The 23,776-nt window shown below is 40.6% G+C and overlaps 3 protein-coding genes across 18 annotated transcripts; 1 reads left to right on the top strand and 2 right to left on the bottom strand.

Moving 5' to 3' along the window:
• Positions 1 to 2,039: 2,039 nt before the first annotated feature.
• On the bottom strand, positions 2,040 to 8,097 carry LOC118879675 (uncharacterized). Of its 3 annotated transcripts, none has more exons than XM_036822575.3 (2): positions 7,879 to 8,097; positions 2,040 to 3,084 (listed from the first exon to the last, which is right to left on the bottom strand). In XM_036822575.3, the coding sequence occupies exon 2, from the start codon at positions 2,997 to 2,999 to the stop codon at positions 2,352 to 2,354; it is 648 nt and encodes a 215-aa protein (XP_036678470.3). In that variant the 5' UTR covers positions 3,000 to 3,084; positions 7,879 to 8,097; the 3' UTR covers positions 2,040 to 2,351. The 3 variants fall into 3 exon arrangements, with proteins under 3 accessions (XP_036678470.3, XP_036678471.3, XP_070854926.1); XM_036822576.3 differs by having other exon boundaries at positions 2,040 to 3,087; positions 7,879 to 8,083; XM_070998825.1 differs by having other exon boundaries at positions 7,865 to 8,040.
• A 100-nt stretch (positions 8,098 to 8,197) lies between these two features.
• Positions 8,198 to 19,018, bottom strand: LOC139354571 (uncharacterized). 10 transcript variants are annotated; one of them, XM_070998830.1, is made up of 6 exons: positions 18,898 to 19,018; positions 18,637 to 18,748; positions 18,147 to 18,261; positions 11,236 to 11,361; positions 10,353 to 11,090; positions 8,198 to 10,297 (listed from the first exon to the last, which is right to left on the bottom strand). In XM_070998830.1, the coding sequence occupies exons 1-4, from the start codon at positions 18,930 to 18,932 to the stop codon at positions 11,357 to 11,359; spliced, it is 267 nt and encodes an 88-aa protein (XP_070854931.1). In that variant the 5' UTR covers positions 18,933 to 19,018; the 3' UTR covers positions 8,198 to 10,297; positions 10,353 to 11,090; positions 11,236 to 11,356. The 10 variants fall into 10 exon arrangements, with proteins under 10 accessions (XP_070854931.1, XP_070854932.1, XP_070854935.1 ...); XM_070998831.1 differs by having other exon boundaries at positions 10,353 to 10,942; XM_070998834.1 differs by having other exon boundaries at positions 10,353 to 11,177; positions 18,665 to 18,748.
• On the top strand, positions 10,124 to 21,947 carry LOC139354569 (uncharacterized). 5 transcript variants are annotated; one of them, XR_011605528.1, is made up of 4 exons: positions 18,256 to 18,488; positions 18,583 to 21,306; positions 21,593 to 21,656; positions 21,757 to 21,947. XR_011605528.1 is itself a non-coding variant. In XM_070998824.1 (3 exons), exon 1 carries the CDS (start codon positions 10,124 to 10,126, stop codon positions 11,078 to 11,080), a length of 957 nt encoding a protein of 318 aa, XP_070854925.1. In that variant the 3' UTR covers positions 11,081 to 21,306; positions 21,593 to 21,656; positions 21,757 to 21,947. The 5 variants fall into 5 exon arrangements, 1 of the variants encoding a protein (XP_070854925.1); XR_011605531.1 differs by lacking the exon at positions 18,256 to 18,488 and having other exon boundaries at positions 20,462 to 20,835; positions 21,065 to 21,306; XR_011605529.1 differs by lacking the exon at positions 18,256 to 18,488 and having other exon boundaries at positions 20,469 to 20,959; positions 21,065 to 21,306.
• The last annotated feature ends 1,829 nt before the right edge of the window (positions 21,948 to 23,776 follow it).

Below are 23,776 nucleotides of genomic sequence, written 5' to 3'. Positions count from 1 at the left end.
TCCAAAACTATTAAGACACGATTATTTAAAAAATATGAACCCTGAGAAATTGTTGAAAATCAAAACTTCCAGTTGGCTTAAAGCAGACACAAATGAAATTTTGATTATTTCCCACATTTCTTCAGAGATAGTCAAAACTCCCGTTTTTGAAATTATTCCTTATCCCGATGAAGATAACAACATTCTAACAGAAAATATACTTGATAAATATTTCCTCTATGAAGATAAAATATTTAATAAAGAAACTGGGAAAATTCTAATTGATGATTGTATAAATGGAATAATAAAATAAAATGGAAGGCAGGAAAATACTGAATGCAAATATACTAAAACTTATAAAAATTTCCAAATTAATTATGTTGAACCCAATATTTAATTGACATGGAATATCCTTAAAACATTGCTGAATCAAAATTGCGTTAATAAAGAAATTTCTATAGTCGAAAGAACCCTCGTTAAAATCCTTAATTGTTCAATACAATTAGATGAATTTACTCTTTCAAATTCAATGTTAGATTACACACAGAGTGTTTACATAAATAATAATATAACAAAATTAGAGCCATTGTCTCGTGGCATACGCAGACGACGTCGCCATCATCTTTAATGGAAAATATCCACAAACACTTTGCTATCTTATGACCGCTAAACTTAAAATATTATCGGAATGGACGATAGCGAACGGACTCGGGGTAAATCCCTCGCAAACAGAACTTGTTCTATTTACAAATAGGTACAAAATTCCACAACTTACTTCCACCCATTTTAAACAATTGTAATCTCTCCTTTAGCGATCACGCCAGGTACTTGGGGTTAGTACTAGATAAACGCCTCGAATGGGGCTTAAACAACCAAGAGAGAGAACCAAAAAAGCGACCATTGCACTTTACTCCTGTAAAAAAGCAATCGGGCTAAGATGGGGCATGTCCCCAAGAATAGTTAACTGGATATACACAGCGGTAGTCAAGCCAATCCTACTGTACGGAGTGGCTCTGTGGTGGACCGCCTTGCACAAACAATGCATACTGACTCCTCTAAACAAAGTACAGCGAATGGCGGCTTTGTGTATTAGTGGAGCCCAAGAGACAGAACCAAAAAAGCGACCATTGCACTTTACTCCTGTAAAAAAGCAATCGGGCTAAGATGGGACATGTCCCCAAGAATAGTTAACTGGATATACACAGCGGTAGTCAAGCCAATCCTACTGTACGGAGCGGCTCTGTGGTGGACCGCCTTGCACAAACAATGCATACTGACTCCTCTAAACAAAGTACAGCGAATGGCGGCTTTGTGTATTAGTGGAGCCCTTCGAACCACCCCGAATGAAGCGCAGAATGCGATCTGGTATGCCCATGGCTACTTGCAAGCTAAACATAAAAAACTACTTCAACACACTAGCCAACACCCATTGGCAAAACGCACCACAGTGTCGCATCTCTCACCAGACATGGCCTGTGATAAACAACAAAAAAACCTCGGAGTTACTCAAACTCAGCCGCACAGAGTGTGGCATGTTGATCCGGTAGGATGAAAGCCCCGCAAAATGATTTCTGCAGAAGCTATAGGGATGAGGAAGAAGTGGAAACGGTAGAACACCTTCTCTGCTTTTGCCCAGCCCTATGCAGACTCAGACTGAAACACTTAGGAAGCCCCTTCATCGACGATCTTACCGAAATATCGGAGATTAATCTCAAAAGCATAAGTGCCTTTATTAAATCTTCCGGGTGGAAGACATGCTGATCAGCTTAACACAGGCTGAAACTACTAGAAACGGGACCCTAGAGAAAAAAAAACGAGATCATGCGGTACCACAACGGACCCATTGAGGTCTAAGTGTGTCGGACTATAGTCCGACAGCCGCCCTAACTTAACCTAACCTAGAGCCATTGTCTTATATTCAAACAAAAGAAATATTAGAATCACATACAAAATCTTATAATGTATTTCAAATAATTACTTTAACAACCTTTGCTCAGGAAGCAGGAGTAAATATGCAACTTCGCGAATCCACTGGTTTTATTTAAAACATTGCTTAGCCGTCATCTATGTAAATTGTGCGTTTATTTCAAGAGCTTTTTCTATTCAACAATGTTACCAACTCGCTTGTTTCAGATCTTCCCTATTACATTGGTATCTAGAGTTAGTATTTTATGGTAATCTAGTAGTTTTTTAATCTGGTATTTTGTTGTATGATCGTTGCTTGCCGACTTGTAGGGGGTAATTTATTAGCGATTATCAGCTGTGCTACGCCCCTGCTCGCAGCTTTCGACAGTCGGCATCGCAACGACCATAGAAAACAAAACAAACAGTGAGATGACCAAACATCGCCCGCGTTGAAGCGCTGTAGGCCTTCAATTAATGGGAAGAGGTGCCAGATGATGTACTGAGCGTTTGTATACGCCTTGCTTGGTTTTTACTAGAGCAACGCGCACCTTGCCATCCGATCCGTGCGTTACTTCGGTGACTCTGCCGAGCAGCCACTTCTGGGGCGGTAAATTGTCCTCTTTGATGACGACGATGGTTCCTGGTAGAAGGTTGGCCGATTCCTTTGTCCACTTAACTCTTTGCTGCAGCCCAGCTATGTAGTCACGGGACCAGTCTCGCCAAAACCGTCGCTTGATGGCTGATATAAGCTGCCAGCGTTGTAGATGAGTTAGGTCGTCGTCCGGATGAGGAGGTGCCGATCCTGGGGGTAGAGCAGCGAGCGTGGTGCCTACCAGAATGTGGGCTGGAGTAATAGCCTCTCCGTCGTTAGGGTTGCTGCTGTCAGCTACTAGCGGACGCGAGTTAAGCACTGCTTCCACTTCAACCAGGATCGTCTGGACTTCGTCCTCCTTCAGCAAGGCGTGTCCGACGGCCCTCAAAAAGAGGTGTTTGGCGGACTTGACGGCGGCCTCCCATAGGCCCCCGAAATGAGGCGACCGGGGCGAAATGAAGACGAACTCAACCTGGTGATGGACGCCGTACGTTCCCAGTGTGCTGCGGACATCGGAGGCCATCTCCTGAAGCAGCCGTGAGGAACCAACAAAATTGGTTGCATTGTCGCAGTACAGTCGATCGAGCGGGCCGCGCCGCCCAACAAATCTGCTGAGACAGAGGATAAATGAGTTAGAAGTGAGATCCTTCAATAGTTCTAGGTGAACCGCTTTCGTTGAAAAACATATGAATACTGCGACATACATTTTTAACGCTGCCTTGCCCCGCACTCCTAGCGACACTCGGATTGGACCGAAGAGATCGACTCCGCTTATTCTAAAGGGTCGACTGATTCTGACACGGTCAAGAGGCAGGTTTCCCATTATTTGCGACATTAACCGTGGCTTATACCGGAAACAGTGCGTGCATCGGCGCACAACAGCACTGCACTCGCGTCGTGCATTGATCAACCAAATTGTCTGCCGAAGCAGGCCGACTAGGGCTCGTGGTCCTGCATGGCAATTAGCATAGTGCAGGTGCTCGATGTACAATTTGACAAAACGATTCCCTTTAGGCATTAATATTGGGAATTTGGCACTGGGTTCTAGATCCGCGTGCGCTAGTCGACCGCCCACCCGCACCAATGTTAAAGTACGGGTTCCGAAAGTTTCGTTGCTGATAAATGGGCTAAGTTTTTGGTAAGAACTGGGTAATGGCAAATTTTTCTTTAATTTATTGAATTCGTCTGCAAACGATTCACGCTGAACAGCCTGCGCGATATAAGAGAACGAAAAACTAAGCTCGGTGGCTGATAGGACGTGGTCGTTCCACAATTTCCAGGCCCTGCCGTAAACAAAACGAAAGATAAATGTTGTAATTCTCACAACCTTCACATAGGAAGAAGAATTTTCAACTAATTGTAGCAGCGGATGATTTGAGACGACAGCAACCGTATGGGCGATTACTGGCGGTTTCATTTCGAGTTGGCTTTCGAGGGGCGTGTCAGCCAAGTGCTGATTAACTGGCCAATGAGTCGAGTCCATGGACAAAAACGAAGGGCCTTCAAACCATAGCGTCGTATCGAGATCCTTGACCGTAGTCCCTCGAGAGGGTAGGTCCGCTGGATTGAAGTTAGTCGGGACGTGTCGCCAGACTGCAGTTGGAGCCAGTTCGTGAATAGCCGAAACCCTATTTGCGACGAATGTTTTAAGTTTTGACAGATGAGTGCGCAACCAGAAGAGAACAACTTCAGAATCCGACCACATAGTAACCTGCTCGACGCGGTAAAGATTAAGAGTTTGCACATCACTCCATAACTTCGCTAAGAGGTGAGCCGCACAGAGTTCTAGTCGTGGAATACTAAGTCTATTGATCGGTGCTACCCTGGATTTGGCTGTTAGCAACCTAACTTTTATTCCCTCTGAGGTCACTGACCTTACGTACAGACAACAACCGTAAGCATCTGTTGACGCGTCCGCAAATCCGTGGATTTGATAAGTGCCGCCAAACTGAGTTCCGACATGCCGAGGGATGTTTAACGTTTCTAAATCTGTAAAGCAAGATGACACCGTCTTCCAATGATGCAGTACGTCGGCGGGTATTTCGTCGTCCCATCCAATTTGTAGCGACCAGAGTTTTTGAATAAATATCTTTGCAAGGGTAACGATAGGGCAAATGAGTCCTAACGGATCGAACAGCCGTGCTGCAAATGAAAGCATGGATCGCTTTGTGGGTGGGTCTTCAAGCTGTAGATTCTGGGCGTTGAATTTGAACGTATCCTGTTTTGGACTCCAAGTGAGACCCAAAGTTTTCGTATCGGCGTCTTCTCCAATAAGGACTTCTGGCTCGGCGACCTGTCGTTCGTTGGGGGTACAATTCGACGCCCACTTAGCCAAGACGAACCCTGCGGAATCTAAAATCTCTGTGATTTCCCCTCGCAATTTCCTTAACTCACGAATGGAATCGGCCCCTGTTAACAAGTCATCGACGTAAAAATCATTGGCTAGAGCCTGTGAAGCTAAGGGAAGAGATTCGGAGTAGATCTCGCTAAGCTGCTTCAAACACCGTATTGCAAGGAAAGGAGCACTTGCCGTACCATACGTAACGGTGTTAAGCCGATAAATTTGTAGAGGGTCTTGCGGGTTCTCACGCCATACAATTAACTGAAACTTTCTATGGGTCTCATCTAATACCACTTGTCTGTACATTTTAGTAATGTCTGCCGACATAGCAAATTTATGGAATCGGAATTTAAGCAGCGTGGCATACAGGCAAGGCTGAATTGTTGGCCCTACCAAGAGAATTTCATTCAATGAAATTTGGGAAGTGGTTTTGCATGACGCGTCGAATACGACTCTTAATTTAGTTGAAGAGCTTTCAGGTCGGAGAACGCACTGATGCGGTATAAAATAATGAGGCTCGTTGGGTATCCTATTATCTGTAGCCTCCATGTGACCGAGAGCTAAGTATTCCTTCATAAACTAGATATACAACGAATGATTTGTTGGGTTCCCTTTCATACGCCGTTCTAAGGACAAAAACCGACGTCGTGCAGTTTCATACGAGGAACCGAGACACGAAGGACTCGATTTGAAAGGCAGGCTAACTACAAATTTTCCTGTAGAGTCACGCGAGACGGTGCTAGCAAACGATTTTTCACTCAACACTTGATCAGGGGTATAGAGCTGCGATTTTGTTAAATCGGGTATTCTTTCAATTTCCCAGAACTTCCTTAGCGTGTGATCCAAATTGTTGTCCTCAGTAGCTACTAGAGTGGAGTATGAGATACATCGTGCGGGCGGATTTTCTTTGTAGGGCCCTGACGCTACCCAGCCAAAGACAGTATTTTGTAGAGTTGGACCTGAGTGCTTGTACCGTATTTGTCCTTCCCTAAGCAGGTCGAAAAACAACTCAGCGCCGATCAGCATGTCGACGCGTTTGGGCTTGTAAAAGTAAGGGTCTGCTAAGGAGATATCATTACGAATCCAATCGGAAGATATTGCGGTTGCTTCTGGACGATACCCTGAGATTGACGGTAAAATTATGCATTCAACTGCCGCTTCGAAGGAGTTTAATCGCGACCCAATTGTCGTCTGGACTGCGAAGCTAGCTGAACACGCGGAATTCCCAATGCCTGAGAATTTAGCCTCATGCCGGTATCGTTTTAGTTGCAGATTATTTACTAATTCCTCCGTTATAAAATTAACCTGTGACCCTGAGTCTAGCAAAATCCTAGCGCACAGCTTGGCTCCTGACTGACTTTGAACCTCGACAAGGGCCGTTGCAAGTAAGACGTGATCTACCTTTTGCGGCATAGGCTGACTAATCGAGGCACTTAGTGACTGTTGGGCTACCTGATTGTCAATAGGCGATGACAATTGATTGCTCGACGGTACTTGGGAGGTTGAGGTATACCGATGCAGAAGTGTGTGATGAGCCTTCGTACAAATTCGACAACGAGATGACTGGCATGTTGCGACACTATGTCCTCTGCGTAGACAATTGATGCAAAGTGGTGCATTCTTTGCGAACTTGAACCGAGCTTCTACCGAGATATTAGCGTAAGATGTACAACTCTGAATGAAATGGCTGTCTGACTTGCAGAAGCAACATTTAGACTTAAGTTCTTCGACATGTCGGGAAACTGCTAATGCCGCTTTGCTATATCTGGGCTTGTTCCCTAGCTGTCCCTGTTTGGGAGCTTTTCTGCCTGTCGTGGATTCCTCAGCCGCTAAGTGTTGGTATCGTTTATTAAGCGCCTCTGAGCAATCTTTCCATAACGGAATAGAATCGTAACTAAGGTGCTCTTCCCATCGCGACCGCGTTTTGGGATCTACTCTAGACATGACGATGTGAATTATCATTGCGTTGGCGAGAGTTTTCTCGTTGCCGAGCGAGAGAAGAGATTCATATATAGCAGTTACAGTGTCGATAAGGGATCGCAACGCCGAGGCGGATGGCGCTTGCATTGTTGGGATTTCAAACAATCGAGAAATACTTTTAAAGTATATTAGGCACGGATTTTCATAAACCCTGACCAAGGCCGCATGGGCCTTTGCGTAATTTGCTTCTGTGATCTGGTAAGCCTTTACTGTTCCTAAGGCTTCCTTCTCTAAACAGGATAACAGATGATTAAACTTTTCAACATTTGATAGAGATTCGTCATCGTGAACTAAGCTGTTAAATAAACCTATAAAATTTTTGAACTCGGCATAGTTGCCGTCGAATTTTGGGAGTTTCATTTGTGGTAGTATTCTGCTGTGACTTGCTGAAGAGTTTAAACTACTGTTATTTGCGAAGGTAGAATGATTTCTTTCTCCTTCGGGCCGGTTACAATTTGACATTAATAATGCCTTTGCGGATACACATAATTCTTCTAACTCCTCTCTACATGCTAATTCGTTATTAATTGCTTCTAATTGTTGTTGCAACTCGAACGCCTTTTCGATGTATCCATTTAAAATACCTAAACCACATTCCATTTCGCACGCATTAGGGGGAGTTACTTGACCACGAACTGTGGCCTCAATTCTAATTATATGATTCTTATTCCGCTCAAGCTGTTCCAGCAATTCGTTTGTGTCGTCCTCCGCTGAGGGAGTTCTGCCAAAACGTTTCCGACTTCCACCCATTGTGACTAGCAACTTCCCGTTTTTAGATTGTTTCTAACAAGCAAATGCCAATGCAATGCTGCTGGTAGCGATCGAATGTCTGCACTGTCCCACCGTACTAAATCCTCAGCCAGGCTATGCGCGATTGGAGCAAGGAAGGCGAAAAGACCGACACAACCAAAGAGCGCGCGAAGATTGGGGCCAGGCAGATTAAGCAAGACCGAATGTGTGTGTGTGTATATGTTGGGTGGGCCTTTGTGTGTGTATGTGACTGAAAGCCAAGTGAATTATGATATGTGTTTGTGCAAGTGATGGAAATAAAGTTTGCATATATTTACGTAGGCCACTTTACCATATACAATACGGATCGCTGTACTTCTCGGTGTTTCCGACGAGGTTAGGTTGAAGCCCGCTGATGCTCTCCTGTGACGAAATGGAGGTTAGGGACGCAGCCGATGTGCGCTCCCTCTACGATGATGTATGGGGCTCACCCCTCTCCGGGTGCTCCAGCGACGAAAGACGACGTTCTATTGCACCTCTCTATGGGTGCCGACGAGAATGCGGCCAAGAACCAGTGAGTCCACCCGGGGGCGCCAATGTTTGCTCAGGAAGCAGGAGTAAATATGCAACTTCGCGAATCCACTGGTTTTATTTAAAACATTGCTTAGCCGTCATCTATGTAAATTGTGCGTTTATTTCAAGAGCTTTTTCTATTCAACAATGTTACCAACTCGCTTGTTTCAGATCTTCCCTATTACATTGGTATCTAGAGTTAGTATTTTATGGTAATCTAGTAGTTTTTTAATCTGGTATTTTGTTGTATGATCGTTGCTTGCCGACTTGTAGGGGGTAATTTATTAGCGATTATCAGCTGTGCTACGCCCCTGCTCGCAGCTTTCGACAGTCGGCATCGCAACGACCATAGAAAACAAAACAAACAGTGAGATGACCAAACAATTATTGTAAGCATTCTATTGTATTTATGGTATAAGTTCAAGAGCATCCCAAGAAAACTTATTATAAAATATGTAAAATCAAAGGAAGAAACACCAAAGGGCACAGAAATTTTAAACGATCTACCCAATCAGATTAACATAGAAGAAAATGTAACGTTATACCCAAGACTATCCGTTGAGGATAGGCCAAATTCAAGGGATGGGGGAGTGACATACCCATAGTACCACATACTCCTGTGTACATGTCCACACACCTACACATGCATGCTCACTTTACGCTGTCACCCTCGAGACACCCTCTAAGAAATAAGAACCCAAATTTAATTGTCAACAAGCCAATGGAAAACAAGGAAGAACGATATAGTCGAGTACCTCGACTATCAGATACCCGTTACTCAGCTAAAGGGACCAAAGGGAAATGGAGATATGCAAGCAGCAAAGCGAGCGCCATCTACCGGCGGTAGACAGATTTAAGCGTTATGGGCGTTAGAGTGGGCGTGGCAAAGTTTTTTTAGATCAATCGATAGGTATTGACGAGACCAATACATTTCAGTTAAAATTGTTTATCTAGCATGAAATTTCTGGGCGTCACAGGTTTGGGCGGTTTTTGGGCATTAAAGTAGGCGTGGGATACTTTTTTTGGGTCAATCGATAGGTATGGATGAGAACAATACATTTCAGTTAAAATTTTTATTCTAGCACCAAAACTGTAGGAGCCACAGTCTTGGGCGGCTTGTGGGCGTTAGAGTGGGCGTGGCACTCTACTGAAACAAACTTGCGCTGCGTAAGAAGCTCAGGAATCTGCACGCCAAATTTCAATAGCCTAGCTCTTATAGTTTCCGAGATCTCAGCGTTCATCCGGACGGACAGACAGATGGACAGACGGTCAGACGGACAGACGGACATGGCTAGATCGACTCGGCTAGTGATCCTGATCAAGAATATATATACTTTATGGGGTCGGAAACGCTTCCTTCTGCCTGTTACATACTTTCCGACGAATCTAGTATACCCTTTTACTCTACGAGTAACGGGTATAATTACCGAACTATAAGCAAGCCAGAGGAAAATTACCATGAAAGAAAAAAGCACAGTTTATAGACTAAACAATTAGAACGAGCCGCTGTTCAGAATATCGGCACATTCCCACAATTCAGGATACTCAGATTTCGGGACTCAGATTTCTGGAGTCCAAAGTCCAAATTCAGAAAGTCACTCAATAGCAATAAGTTCCACTCACAAAAAGCTCTAAAGCTCAAAACCGAGGTATGATCGTAAATGAAGTAGGAGTTAGACAGAGAGTTCAGTTTGAGATTTGTCAACAGCAAGTCGGTGTTCTTCCAACCCAAAATATTGTAACCAGTGTAAGAGTAAATTAAATAAAGTTTTTTTTTATAATACACGTATGGTACAGACATTTAATTATATATATGTATTCAAAAAATATTTGGGAGATGTTACAATTGGTTTATATATATATATATACGTGCAATATTGGATGGCGGTTCACAAAAACATAACACAAAAATTACGTTACACAAAAAAAAAAACACTGTTGCTGTATAGATATGTATGTGTGTATGCATCGTATTCCATTGCAGGCTTGCGTGATCGGTAACTCACGCAAGCCTGCAATGGCTTATGACGCTCAAGGATTTGAACGGGAGACTGGCGCGGGGGTCGTCAGCATTACACTTCAACATAGAGCATCGGAAAGGGAAAGACAACATTGTGGCCGACATGCTATCCTGGCCGAATGAAGCCGCCGAAGTAAAGCTCTTCAATTTTGAGACAACGGAGTTTGAGAATGAATACCTGGAAAGACTACAATTGATTGAAGAGCATGGAACAGATAGGTTTCCGGACTTACGTGTGGAAGAAGGACTTCTATTAAAGAAGACACATTTTAATAGCAGTGCACGTGGGTATGGCAAAGACCTTAGCAAGACTCCAGCATATGTATTACCAGTCCAAAATGGTAGTTCAAGTCCGAGACACACAACGCAGCTAAAGCGAGCAGTGATGGGGAACCTCCTTTTGGGCAGATCGACCCATTCAAAAGTTGTACCTGGATTTCCTAGGAAAGTATCCGCGGTCTCGTCGAGGAAATACAATGTTATTCATCGCGTTGGAGCACCTAACCAAGTTTGTGTGGCTTCACTCAATTTGGAGTTCCGGAAACAATCCATACGGACACCACAATATAATGCATCGGAGAGAGTAAACCAATCCGTGTTAGCAGCAATTCGAGTGAACATCCAGGACGACCACACGCGATGGGATGAACATTTAGCGGACAAACAAGCGTCGCAGAGGTCATTCATCCATAACAGCACCGGAACTTCGCCGAACTTTGTTATGTTCCGACAACATATGTTTACGAATGGCGTAGATTACTCGCTGGCATGCAAGTGGAATGCTCTGAATGAAGCTGAGATTGCCCAATTGCCCAGATCTTTTCTACAACAGTTATACAGAGAGAAAATAAAAGAAAGGATACATCAGGCCTACGAGAAAGCAGCGAAGCGTTACAACTTAAAGGCCCGAGAGGTTCGATACTCACCGGGAATTCGATACACAAGGGAAACTTTGTCCTAAGCGGCTTCAGCTAGAATAGGAATTGCAAGTTTTGCAGAAAGTACACTAAATGTCGAGTCACAAAAGCGTTGGGAAATTCTTTATACGCTTCGGAAAACTTGCATGCAAAGGACCTTAAACAATAGTGCTACAATAGGCTAGCGAACCACACTCACCAGGCATTAAATTCACGGTTTTGGGCGGTTGCCTACATTGAGCAGTACGACCAGCAACACACGCACATCCTCCATTCCTGTTCCGAGACGAGCATCGAAACCGTAGTGTGCTTGTTATGTGCTAAACTACAAATGAATACACAAATTACAAATTCGAAAAAGTTTTTTATGTTAGGCCAGATAACGATAGGCATAAATTCGATAAGCGACTATCGACGACTCGTGAGTCCAGGGAGTCGGGCAGCTGACTCAAATTATGGAACTGGTTCCTTAAACCGGATAACTCCCAAATGAACCGAGATTTAAATCCAAAAATTGGAGTGGTTTTTGGCGAAGAGAGGCTTAGAAAATCTGAACAAGAAACGGTAATTAAAGGGCGAAAATCAGTGGTCGCAGACGGATCTGTTGGCTAAAAATTAATATTAAATAAGTCAAGTTCCTACTCAGTGAATGTTAAAAAAATAATTGTTGATGTTAGTGTAGTTAAAATTTAAATACTTGTAGAATATTCCGAAGAGAATAAGTCTGGATCAGGAATACATTATTTGTATAAGGGCATTCGAATTCGGTCTCTGTTGATCACGTACGCGTTTTATATTTGCTCCTACATTTATTCGCCTAGTGTCTAAATTACCGATCTGATATATTCCCAAAGTTAACATTTTCAACTCGGTTGAGGCCGCCGTTTGCATGCAAATTAGTTATTTGTGTTAAAACCATTATCTTTATTATTATATTGGATAATAGTTAATGACGCGGGTGCTTTGTGCATTGTTGTTGTTTCTTATTTACATTGTTGTTTTGGCGCTCTCTCGCACCGTTCGCTCTGCTACATTCTCCCAACGTCAGTCACTGGCTCTCATTTTCGAGTTAACGGGTCTTTGCTGAATTGGTCTTATCGCTCTCTTTTCTTATTTTTCCTCTGCGTTTTGCAAAGCCACACAGCTGTTTGTTGGCACTCATCTAAAGCTTCCTACTTTTTCTACTTTTTCTACATTCTACATTTAACTGACCTCAACTTGTAAACAATGTCTGCCTGCTGTGTTGTTGGTTGCCAATTTGTTGGTAAAATCACTTCTCGGCAGCCAATTGTTAGTTGCTGGTTATGTGAGAACATTGCGCACGCAAAATGTGCAGACTTTGGGCATAGTGCTGCCCAAATTGCTGATCGCACTAGATCTAATGCTAACCTGGACTGGACGTGCCCTACATGCCTACATATCAAAATCGATATAAGAGCATTTATGAGGCAAACGGAGTTGGAGTTCCAGGCATTACGTGCTGGATTTACGGACTTATTAAGTCGATTTAATGTTTGCGACTCCAACTTTAAAGGTCGGATTCTTCTAAGTCAATCTTCATTAATTATAAATCGTAGTCCTACACTGCCTAATGTCTCTTTACACGTTCCAGATCTCTCGACCAACCTCTCTCTTCCCAGCCCCACTGCAGGCTATGTGTCGCGCGACGAGGATGATCCCAATGGGATCGAGTCATCAACGAATGACCCCACGGGGCAATCGTTGCCAGATTCGGGGACTGTAGTTTCGCCTGAGTCATTAAGGCCTACTAACCGTTCACCGGCTGTTGCCACTTCCGGGGCTCTGCCGCACCTTGTACTGCCTATAGGTAATACCCTTGCACCTCCTCCTGTCCCACTTACTAGCATGATCCCTAGGAAAAACACGCATAGCCCTGCTCTCTCTTCTCCGATACCACTCACTGTCATGATACCTAGGAAATCTATTTTTGTGTCTAGGTTGAATGAAGCAATAACAGTAAATGACGTTATGCATCATATTGTCACAAACCTCTCCCTTCCCAATCAAAATGGTATTGACATCACCAAATTTAATTTTAAACAGATAAGAGATTACTCTTCATTTAAAATACTTGTTCCGGATGGGCTGTTCTCTAAACTTCTTTGCCCCAATTTTTGGCCTGCTGATATAATTGTCCACGAGTATATAAAAAAAAATAGCTCCCTTTCCATGACTTCTTTGTCGGCGCCCAGCTCTGATATAAATTCAAAAAACTAAATTTCCTAATTCACTATCAGAATGTTCGGGGGCTTCTTAGTAAACTCTCTACGCTTTATATAAAAAGTTCAATTTTTGAGGCCAATGTTATTGTACTCACTGAGACCTGGCTTAACCCACCCGTACACGATAGTGAGATTTTGTCTAATAACTTTTTTGTTTATCGGAAGGATCGTCAGACCCGTCGAGGAGGAGGCGTTCTTATTGGAGTCAAATCCAATTTAACTTCTGAGTTTGTTGATATTTCTGAATCATCAGGTATTGAATTTATTTCCGTAAAATTCTCTTTCCCAAAAAGAAACATTTTTTTAACCTGCTCGTATATATCTCCTGGCTCTGAATTTAACGTTTATCTATTGCACCTGTCCGCCATACATTCTATCTCCTTGTTGCTTACTGAAACTGACCAACTTATTGTGCTTGGTGACTTTAATCTTCCCAATATCTCTTGGTTGGAGAGTAAGGACTCATTGGCAATGATTCCTAGGATGCAAAATGATTTTATTGATGGTCTTGTTGAACTATCTTTGCAGCAAGTTAACAGGATTCCCAATCATATTGGTCGTCTTCTTGACTTAATCTTTGTTTTTGATAGTAGCGATGCTGAAGTCAGTCGTATTTCGCCACTATCTTTACCTGAAGATTGTTATCATCCTACCCTTCAGCTCTGTATTAATGGATTTTTTAATAATCCTAGGACTGCAAAAAATGTACAGCCTAGTTTGAGTTTTAAGAGGACTGATTACGGCAGACTAGTGAAATCTTTATCGACAGTAAGCTGGTTGACCTTCCTGTTGATGATGCAGTTAGGTACTTTTATGAGATCCTTTCCCGTCTATTTGATGAATATGTCCCTCTTTCCTCCATGAAGAATTCTTACAGCTCTCCATGGTTTACCCGTCAACTATCTTATCTGAAGAATAAAAAAACCAGACTATTTAAACGGTTCAAAATATCCGGCTTACAGACAGACTTCACCAAATATAGTTCAGCTAAGGTGGAATTTGTCCAGTACAATTCTGATTGTTACAAAAATTACCTGACTCGTTGTAAGCGTGATTTCAAAAGTAATCCTAAGCTTTTCTTTTCTTTCGTCAATTCTAAACGAAAATCTAGCTGCTTCTCTCCCTCTCTCTTTCTCAATAATAATGTAGCATCTGATGATAATGATATTTGCAACTTATTCGCAGACTTTTTTCAATCCACTTATACGAAATGCAATAATGTCATTAACAAAGATTATCCATACCCACTACCTCATTTGAACTCTTTGACTCTTCAGAGTCTTAATACTCTCAGGCTCTCATTTTCACCGGGTCCTGATAGAATACCAAGTTGTATACTTAGGAATTGTTCATCTTATCTTGCTCTTCCCTTAACATTGATATTTAATCTGTCCCTAAGTCAATGTAGATTTCCATCCATATGTAAGGAATCCTTTATTATCCCATTGTTTAAAAAAGGGAACAAGTCCGATATCTCAAACTATCGCGGTATTGCTAAACTCAGTTCTGTTCCTAAACTTTTTGAAAAAATTATTACCTGTCAGTTGCAGCATCATTGCACGTCCATTATTTCACCTTGTCAGCATGGCTTCACTAGATGTCGCTCTACTTCTACAAACCTACTTAAATTTACGTCTTTACTTACTAGAGGTTTTCTGACACATCATCAAACTGATGTGATTTATACCGATTTCTCTAAAGCCTTTCATTTAGTGAACCATAGGATTCTTATTTATAAATTGTCTTTTTTAGGTTTTCCACCCAACCTACTAGAGTGGATACTTTCCTACCTTTCTAATAGAACTCAAATGGTCTGTTTTAATAATAAAATTTCCAAAATAATTAATGTTACTTCTGGAGTGCCACAGGGTAGCCACCTGGGACCTTTACTTGTTGGCTTAATGATTAATGATCTACCTTATGTCATAAAATCGTCAACTGTTTTAATGTATGCAGATGATGTCAAGCTATGTTTGTCCATGTGTTTACCTAATTCATATAATGACCTTCAATTAGATCTTGATTGTTTGTATACGTGGTGCATGATTAACATGTTGAATTTGAACTATTCTAAATGTAACTTTATGAACTTTTTATCGTTGTACTCCATCTCTGTATTCTTATTCTGTCGGAAATAACGCCCTTGAACGTATTTTTTCTGTTCAGGATCTTGGCGTTCAATTTGATCATAAACTTAGCTTTAAAGACCATATATCTACTATAACTAACAAAGCCAGAAGTCTCCTGGCGTTTATGAAGCGCTGGTCAAGGGAGTTTGATGATCCATACACAACAAAGCTTTTGTATGTTTCTCTTGTTCGTCCGTCAATATTGCTCGTGTATATGGTCACCTCAAATTAGCTGTTACCAAAATATGTTAGAGTCCGTTCAAAACCAATTCCTTTTATTTGCTTTGAGAGGTCTAAACTGGGACACAGGAAGTCGATTGCCCTCTTATCATGCGAGTTTGCGCCTGCCGGACTTACCAACCCTGAACCATCGTAGAAAGTGTCATGGATCTATGTTTTTGCATAAATTAATTAATGTTGATGTCGACTCTCCCTTCCTTCTTAGTTCTCTCAACTGGAATGTACCCTGTAGAACAGTTCGTCGTTTTCGTCCGTTGTCCCTGCCAATTTGTAGATCCAATTATGCCCTTCATGACCCTTTTCGGGTTCTTTGTGAAGACTATAATGCACTGTGTCACGTCTTACTGTTTGATAGCCCTAATGCAACTAATTATGATAAACTTATGTATTTTCTATCTTCCAATAATTTGTAAATTTCTATGTTACTAGCCATTCTGTGTGAGCATGTATTTTAAACTGTCTATTGTTATGTCGTCTTTTTCCATGTCCGCGATTTCGTTTACTTGCCCAAATCGGTTTAGGGCTCCGCGCGTAACAAGCATTGCTTGGTGTCGTAAGGGCCACTTGTTTGTACTGACCATAGTGCATCAACGTCCAAGATATATATAAGACCAGCCACAAGGAGAATAACGAGTTTTCAGCAAGAATATTGGCCACCATCCCCGGCTGGCCACTGGTTTTTTATTCGACGCTTAATATATATTTGCCAACAAAAAATTAAAAAGAAAGAACAACTACCCGTACCGAAAACTGCGAGCGGCAAAATATTAGCAAGCTAAAAGTTTAAAAAAAGAGACATCAAATTTTTAATTATGTAACCCGCTTGATTAATTTTTTCCAATTTATATCTATTTAAATCATTATTTATTTAACTTATTTATTTACGCAAACAAAAAATTACAGAAATATTATTTATTATTATTCAGTCTGACTGTTTCTACGCAATCAAGGTTCTCAGTTTTGAAGCAATCGGGGTGAAACCTTTCCATAAGTCGTATTTCTATTGCTTAGATAGGAATAATAAAAAAAACTATTTTTTAATAAATGTAAAATAGTTATAACGTTGGTGTTTTTTCTACTCTTGGAAATATAATTTTTTAATGTATTACAATTTTAAATATAAGTTTTCTTACATATTGACTTCTACACTTGCGAATTCCATTCTTTTGATATTTAAGAATTTCGACTAAAATTAAAAAAAAATCGGACGAAAATATCATATAGCTGCCATAGGAACGATCGGATAATTAATGTCAAAGTAATACAAAGACCATTATATTTCGTTTTCGGCAAACATATACGGCTGTAAATTGAAAAGGGACGTTATTTTAAAATTTCTGTAATTTGTTCTTAGTTTTCTAAAAATCGGAAAGCTATTGACCTTCAAAGCTCCCACGGGATCGACATGACAGGTTAAAGAAACTTCGGCTTGCTGAAATTTGTCTCCTTGTTTTAAAAATCATCTTTAAAATGGGAGTTCCATTCACTTTTTTGTATTACTCATATATGGTAATAGAATTACATCAAATTTTTCGTGCTTTTAATAAATTATTTATTACAAAAAGTTTTAGTCGATGACAAACTTCTTTTAATTAAAAAAAATGTCTTATAAGAAATTATTCTCATCAAATTACTGTTGCATAGTTGTGGGTATTCAAGTAAGCAATGAAATGCTGAACTGAAAAAAGTGGCGTTTTGTATCGCTCAATATCTTCTAAACCGTAATTTTGCTGACAAAAAGTCTTATATATTAAAAGTTGAGCTATAAGATTTAAAATTTAAAATGACATCATTCGAAACAATTTTGAGAAAATAGTCATAAAGTGGTTTAAATAAAAACTTTTCCAATCCGATTTTTTTTTTTGGATTTCCCGCTAAACTATCGGCGTTTTCCAAAAGTTGTAGTCGAGCTACTTTATACACCATTAAGGTTCGCAAACCCTAAAATCGAAAAGGGATTCATACAAGCCCACAAGCAAAGGGACAAACATTTTCATTTCGGTAGAAAAATCTTGGTTTTGAAATAACTTTTAAATGGGATATAAGATTTCAACAAATGAGGTGTCATCCGACGCTTATTCTCAGTAAGAATAAAACTAAGTTAAAAGCCGGTGTCATTTATCCCCAGCTCCAATTTTCTAAATTTTCAATTTTACACTTTCACCGCTTTTTCTCCCACACAAAGTTAAATTTCTAAGGTCTTAGTATGACATTTTGTTAGTTTTTGCTATTCCTTTCAAATGGGCCTGTCACTCGTTACTAAATCTAGTAGTTTTCTTCGTACTCTCTCTGGTGCGCTTCGCCACTAGGTGTACTGCCGTCCTAGGTGATGTGTGGGGTCGGCCTGTATTGTGTTTCTTCACCCATAGGCGTAGTACTCACGTCGACAAAGGCTGCTAGTTAACCAAAGAAGAACGCGAGAGACAAATAGGCGGCTAACGCTTTTGGTCAAGTCTGTTTTTCTCCGCAGTACTTAAATGAGCTAAGGAAATACATACCAGAAACAATTCCAGCTTTCGTGAGTGAATTCCGATGAACTCCGTTAGCCGCCCTGAGTGAATTCCGATGAGCTCCGTTAGCCAAGTATAAAAAATGTATACATTCGGTGTGTTCCTGCAGAAGAGGTGTGGAAACGAAAAATAAAAAATGATGAGAAAACAAAAAAAACGCTTGCAGGAGATCGATGCAAATGAAAAAGGACGCATAATCTAAGCTGTTGCCCACTATTGTGCGACTTGACCCACAGGAAGCAATACCACAGCAGGGCAAAGCCTCTGAAGAATGGAAGTGCTGGAGGTGATCCACTATGGAATCGCTGGACTCCACCACTACTTGACGCGGTACCCGACAAAATATATACCTACAAAACTTTCCCCAATAATTTAAGATTTTATAATTTTAATATCAATGTATGTTTGCTTCTATATGGAAAAGGTAAAAAGGAAAAAAGGACGCCCGCTAAGGGGAAGCAGGATCACCAGCCATTACCATGATGTTAAACGACTTCTTGCAGTACCAGCAGAAAAACCTCGCTCCCAATTCGGCTCCCACTCCCTCAAGGCGCATGGCTTTAGGCTGAGCAGCATGTTTTGGAAAGATGCTGCCAAGGTGGAGAATAAGGCGACGAAGCTTTAATTTATTTACGTAAATAAATACACGTTCAACATTATTGTATCTTAATTTGTTTATACACAAGCAGACACTTTTTTAAATGGCTTCAATTGATATATTGTATGTTTCTCAACCAACCCAACTGCTTGACAGTGAGACCATGCTAGATGCATTGTGGGTGAATGCTGAATCTTCGGTCCGACTACAAAGAATTCGACTAGTGAAACTGTTAGCCGATCTGAGATAGGGTTGAGATAGCGCTGGTCTAGAACAAAAATTGTTAGATATAATATTGCACTTCTAAGTGTTTTTAAACATACTATTGTGGACAGAACAGTAAGGTGAATTTATTTCTGAAATGAAATTTTTAAATTTATTCTTTCAACCAGTTTCATTCTCTTTAAAGTAATCTCCTTCCGATAAAACAATCTTATGTCAACGTTTATTCCAATCCAGACAAATACGGTGGGTGCGGAACGACACGCATCGAATATTTACCGAAATGGTCACTAAGAACGAGTAAATCGTGAACTGGTTCATTATCGTGATGGGAAACCAAATAGTTCTGGTTGCCCATAATTGCGGTCTTTTATATACTATGTTTATGCTAAGGGTTTCATAATTTCGTAAAAGCGTGAAATAAAATTTGCTCCTGTTTATGCAACATGGCCGAATTTATCAATCTCAGCTGACAGAGATACCGGACCGCTGGCAAAAAGGTGAAAGCGATTATTAAACCGATTATTTTTTTCGATTCGCATTTAATAATCTTGCTAGTATTAAAGATAAAGTGTGTGTGTTGCTATTGTACTTTTCGACGCACTGGAAGTAAGGGGAACACATAGATACTGCTTTACAGTAGACTTAATCGCATTTATGTTATAAGGACTCATCTAAAATATAATTTTGTTCGGTCAAATATCATTGAAATAACGTTAAATTGAGCACCTTTCCCTCACATGCGTAGTGTGAAACATACAAACAAAAAAAAAACATAAAATCAACATAGAAAAATTAAAATGTATTGTTTAAAGATAAAATACCGGAAAACTGGATTCGAAGCTTGCATGTATTTCGCTGATTTATTCCTTGGACAAATCAATAGTGACTCCACAGTTAATATAGTAAAAAATCTTTCATTTTCTTCATAAATTTTTTGTTTTGGTTTTTCGGCATTTTTATAGTGACACCATATTTTAAATCGAAACAATCACATATTTTTTGTTATTCTTTTTTTTTCCTTTTTTGGACGGAAAATAGTTACACCACAATTAAAGTCGTACCAAACTAACTTTTTTTATTATGTATTTTGTTGTTTTTAAAATACGATTCTAAATTTAAGGTTACCTATTTTACTGGAATTAGAGTGGTTAGAGTGTTTGTCCTATAATCTCCAGTCCAATCGTGTGTTACAGTCCTATTCATTTTGTTTTAATTTCTTTTTCTATTTTGTTGATGTTCTTCTACAAAAATTATTTTTCGGAATCACAGTGGTCAGCGCGAACAAGGGAGCTGAATTTCCAAGCTTAACTAATTGTGAAAAGTAAGTGTCTATAACTAACTTCCAGGTAATTAAGTCAACTAAGTACCATAAATAAAAATGAGGTAAGAAATTAATTTAAAAAACAATTTATATTGTTCAATAAATTTTGTATGTAAAATTGTAATGTAAACTTTTATTATATGGGTAAACTACGAGGTTTGTTTTAAAAGTTGCCGAAAACTTGGTCCAGGGAATTTTCTGGTGCTGCCACCTCTTTGTGAGAACCCTTGTGTTGGAAAGGTGCATCTTTCGTTGGCATTCCCTCCAGTTTTCGTGACATTTGGAACATTTGGAATGTGACAGTATGTTTGTGTCGTCAATACAAATATGAGTGTTGATAATGATAATGCGATAACGATAATGATAGAATTTTGACCAGATTCACTAGAATCGTTGACCGCTTTAGGCTGCTCTTCGTACTGATCAAAGCAGAAATTTTTTCTAGCGCGTGGCATGGTCTTCACAGTTTCATAGAGTAATAACCTATAGATAGACACCATTAGCTCCGCCCGAACCTCTGCTGAGAGCATAGAGTAAGAATCTATATAGAGACACCATTTGGTCTGCCGCTCTCTTTTAAGACTGCCAATGGTGCGAAAACAGATAGTTTCCCTAGTTTTTAAAATGTTCGATGGGACCTTGTAATTCGTTCCCGCGGTGAGTTTTATGGGAAATATATCTGCACCGCTCTTACTCACTGTTTTCCTTTCGTTATTGATCCTCACCCCTATTGCTGTTGCTTCGCTTGAAATGGTTGGGCAGAGGTTCGGGCAGAGCAAATGGAGTCTCTTTATAGATCAGCGGTCGGCAGCGGCCTATTAAGTGAGCATAGGGAAGTGTTCTGCCCATCCTCTGCTCGCTCGAGTATAACGTAGATGGGTCTTTGGGTCATTTTTTTCTCAGCTTCGGCGCACTTTTTTGTTGATGCGGCAGAGGATCTCATTGCAAAGCAGAGAAACGTCAGCACGCCGCGCGTAAACTTAATGTTCGTTACACAGTGACATGTGAGTGCCCTAATATTTTAGGAGCATTATTGTATATCGAAAGAAAAACTAATATTGTTTTATAAAAATAAATTATTTGATTATAGTAAAATTAAGTAAATTGAATTTACTTATAATGTTATGCCTAGATATTATACATTAATATTACAATATACTTTTTTAGTAAGGTTATAGAAACTTAGTCCGTTAAAAATTTAAAACATTTTAATATCACCATTTTTAAAAAATTCATATTGTATATTTTACTTAAGAAGTAAAAATTATTTAAATTTATTTTTCGCTTTAGAAAGGGCATGGGTGCAGTGGCACGCGCCAACAGCGAAGAGAAAACAAAAGAAATCAAGTAAAGGGTGAGAGGAACACTTGGCTTATTCTGTTTGAGTTATTGAAAAGGAAGCAAATAATCAAATAAAACCCTTTTTTTAAACATATGGCCATAAATTTTTTCAGGAGCGTTGGCCAAGTATTTGGAGGACCCGGACAAAGGTTTAAGGAAGGCGATGCCCAATGTAAAGAGCAAATTAACGTATCATATAACTAGGCTTACCAACAATAATTGTCCTTTAACAGAAAACCTAAATAACACTATTGATTTTAAATGAATTTAAAAGTAAATAAAGATGTATGTATTTTAAATTCTATACTTTCATAAGTGAAAACTCATTGCAAATATTGTGATTTTCACAAGTGATTTCACTTGGGACGTGCCACCGGCACGTAACAGGCCATTCGAAAAATGAGTATAAGGAACAAGTGAAATCCCGTGGGACTTCGAAAAATTTTCATTTGAATTTTCATTTGTGAAAATGCGGACATCCCATACAATTTTTTATTTGGAGTGTCACTTGTTCTTTATTTGTGCAAATACAAAAATTATTATTATATTTGGTGAAGAAATGGTCAGATTCTGTCGGTGTTGCGGAAACACATAAAAATGTGGGTTTTAAACTTTTCATATTAGAATCATTATGTTGAAATTGAAGAAATGTTATTTATGTTTTTCAAATTTGTACCTTCTAGTTTTATAGGGGATCTACATTTTCACCCGAATGCTTTAAATTAAAATATTGTCGAAGGTCAACAATTGCATATGCCCTTTTCGTATAGGGCCATTCATCAATATTTTTTTTAACAAATTGGAATAGAGCTTGGCGGATTTGAAGTGGTGGCTCTACTGCATGGATTAGGGAATCATCTAAGGATTTTTTGAGGACGGTCAACTCATTTTCTAATATTTTTAAGACATGCGCAGCGTTGAAAGGAGAACGAAAGCCTTGCTTTTTGAACCTCTTCATAGTTCAACAGCCTCGTTATTTTGTTTTCCTTTAAAGACATGTAGGCTGCGTGATCCTCACTAGACTTAAGGCTTGAATTTATGGGCTCTAGTGTGTGCAAAAGACCACAAGCTTACCAGATACGCAGCGAATTGAGAATAATTGAGTTTGAAGACCAATGTGGGAGAATAAGAGAGTTTGGAGACCAAGGTTGGAGAATAAGAGAATTTTGAGACCAAAAATGAAGTATTAGAGAATTTGGAGACCAAGGAGCGGAGAATGAGAGAGTGGAGACTTGGCGGGCAGAGCAAGAGTGCCGTGTGCAAAGGGGGATAACGGAACTAAATCGGACTTTAGACTCTGCCGTGCACTTTGGACCGGGAGAAGAAGTGCCACATCTCGACAGCGGAGCGGCACACAGGCGTGAAGAGACAGACAACCAGAAGACATGGGGAAATGACCAATGGTCACCACCAAACCAAGCCAGACGGCAGCAGGCAACAGACGTACCACGCGGAGGCCGATGGACACCACCCCACAGCAATAGAGACAGCCAAACAATACCTAGTGGAGGCCGCCAAGCAACACACAGAGGCCACAAGATGCCACCCATGTCACAGACCCGCAGGAGGCCTGTCGGAAATGTGGTGGGAACGGGCACTGGGCTAGAGGTTGGTGTCAGGAGCGTCGATTGCTGCCAACGATCGGGAAATGGCCAGTAGTCTCAGCCGCAGAGAGGCGAGCGGGGATCGCACAATACTAATCGAGGAGGAGCAGCAGTTGTCCGCAACTGTGATGATTGGTGGGAACAGCTACAAAGCCACAATCGACACCGGAGAAAGGGCAAGCTTCGTTAGCGAAAAAATGGCGGACAATATTGCTACTCTAGGAAGGATTACCAGGACGAGACGGCAAGTTAGGTTGGCAGACGAAAGATGCGGCAGAATTAATGCGCAGCCTGTTGATTTTACCCGGAGTAGTGGATCCGTTGGTGTTGGGATGGAACTTCCTGAAACAAGTAGGAACCGAGATAAGGTGTGCTGAACACGAGATAATAATACCAGCCAGGAGCCGACACAATGGATGGCTCGAGGAAAAGCTATCGGTAGCAGTCGTTCAACAAGTAAACAAGTTGGACGATACTACATCGCTAATAGAAGCAGAGCTGGCCGACTTCAGCACAATGACGGGAACAT

Source organism: Drosophila suzukii, unplaced genomic scaffold (genome assembly GCF_043229965.1).
Source record: "Drosophila suzukii unplaced genomic scaffold, CBGP_Dsuzu_IsoJpt1.0 scf_10, whole genome shotgun sequence".
Classification (NCBI taxonomy): Eukaryota; Metazoa; Arthropoda; class Insecta; order Diptera; family Drosophilidae; genus Drosophila; species Drosophila suzukii.
Note: the sequence above shows the minus strand (reverse complement) of the source record. Positions and strands in the feature narration are given on the sequence as shown.

Coding starts and splice junctions, on each gene's coding strand:
- LOC139354569 (XM_070998824.1), top strand. CDS start 10,124: ATGACGCTCAAGGATTTGAACGGGAGACTGGCGCGGGGGTCGTCAGCA.
- LOC139354571 (XM_070998827.1), bottom strand. CDS start 18,932: ATGCATCTAGCATGGTCTCACTGTCAAGCAGTTGG. Junction 18,749..18,897: donor TCTCACTGTCAAGCAGTTGG/GTTGGTTGAGAA, acceptor CCACCTTGGCAG/CATCTTTCCAAAACATGCTG. Junction 11,587..18,146: donor GAAAGCTGGAATTGTTTCTG/GTATGTATTTCC, acceptor TTTCTTGTTCAG/ATTTTCTAAGCCTCTCTTCG.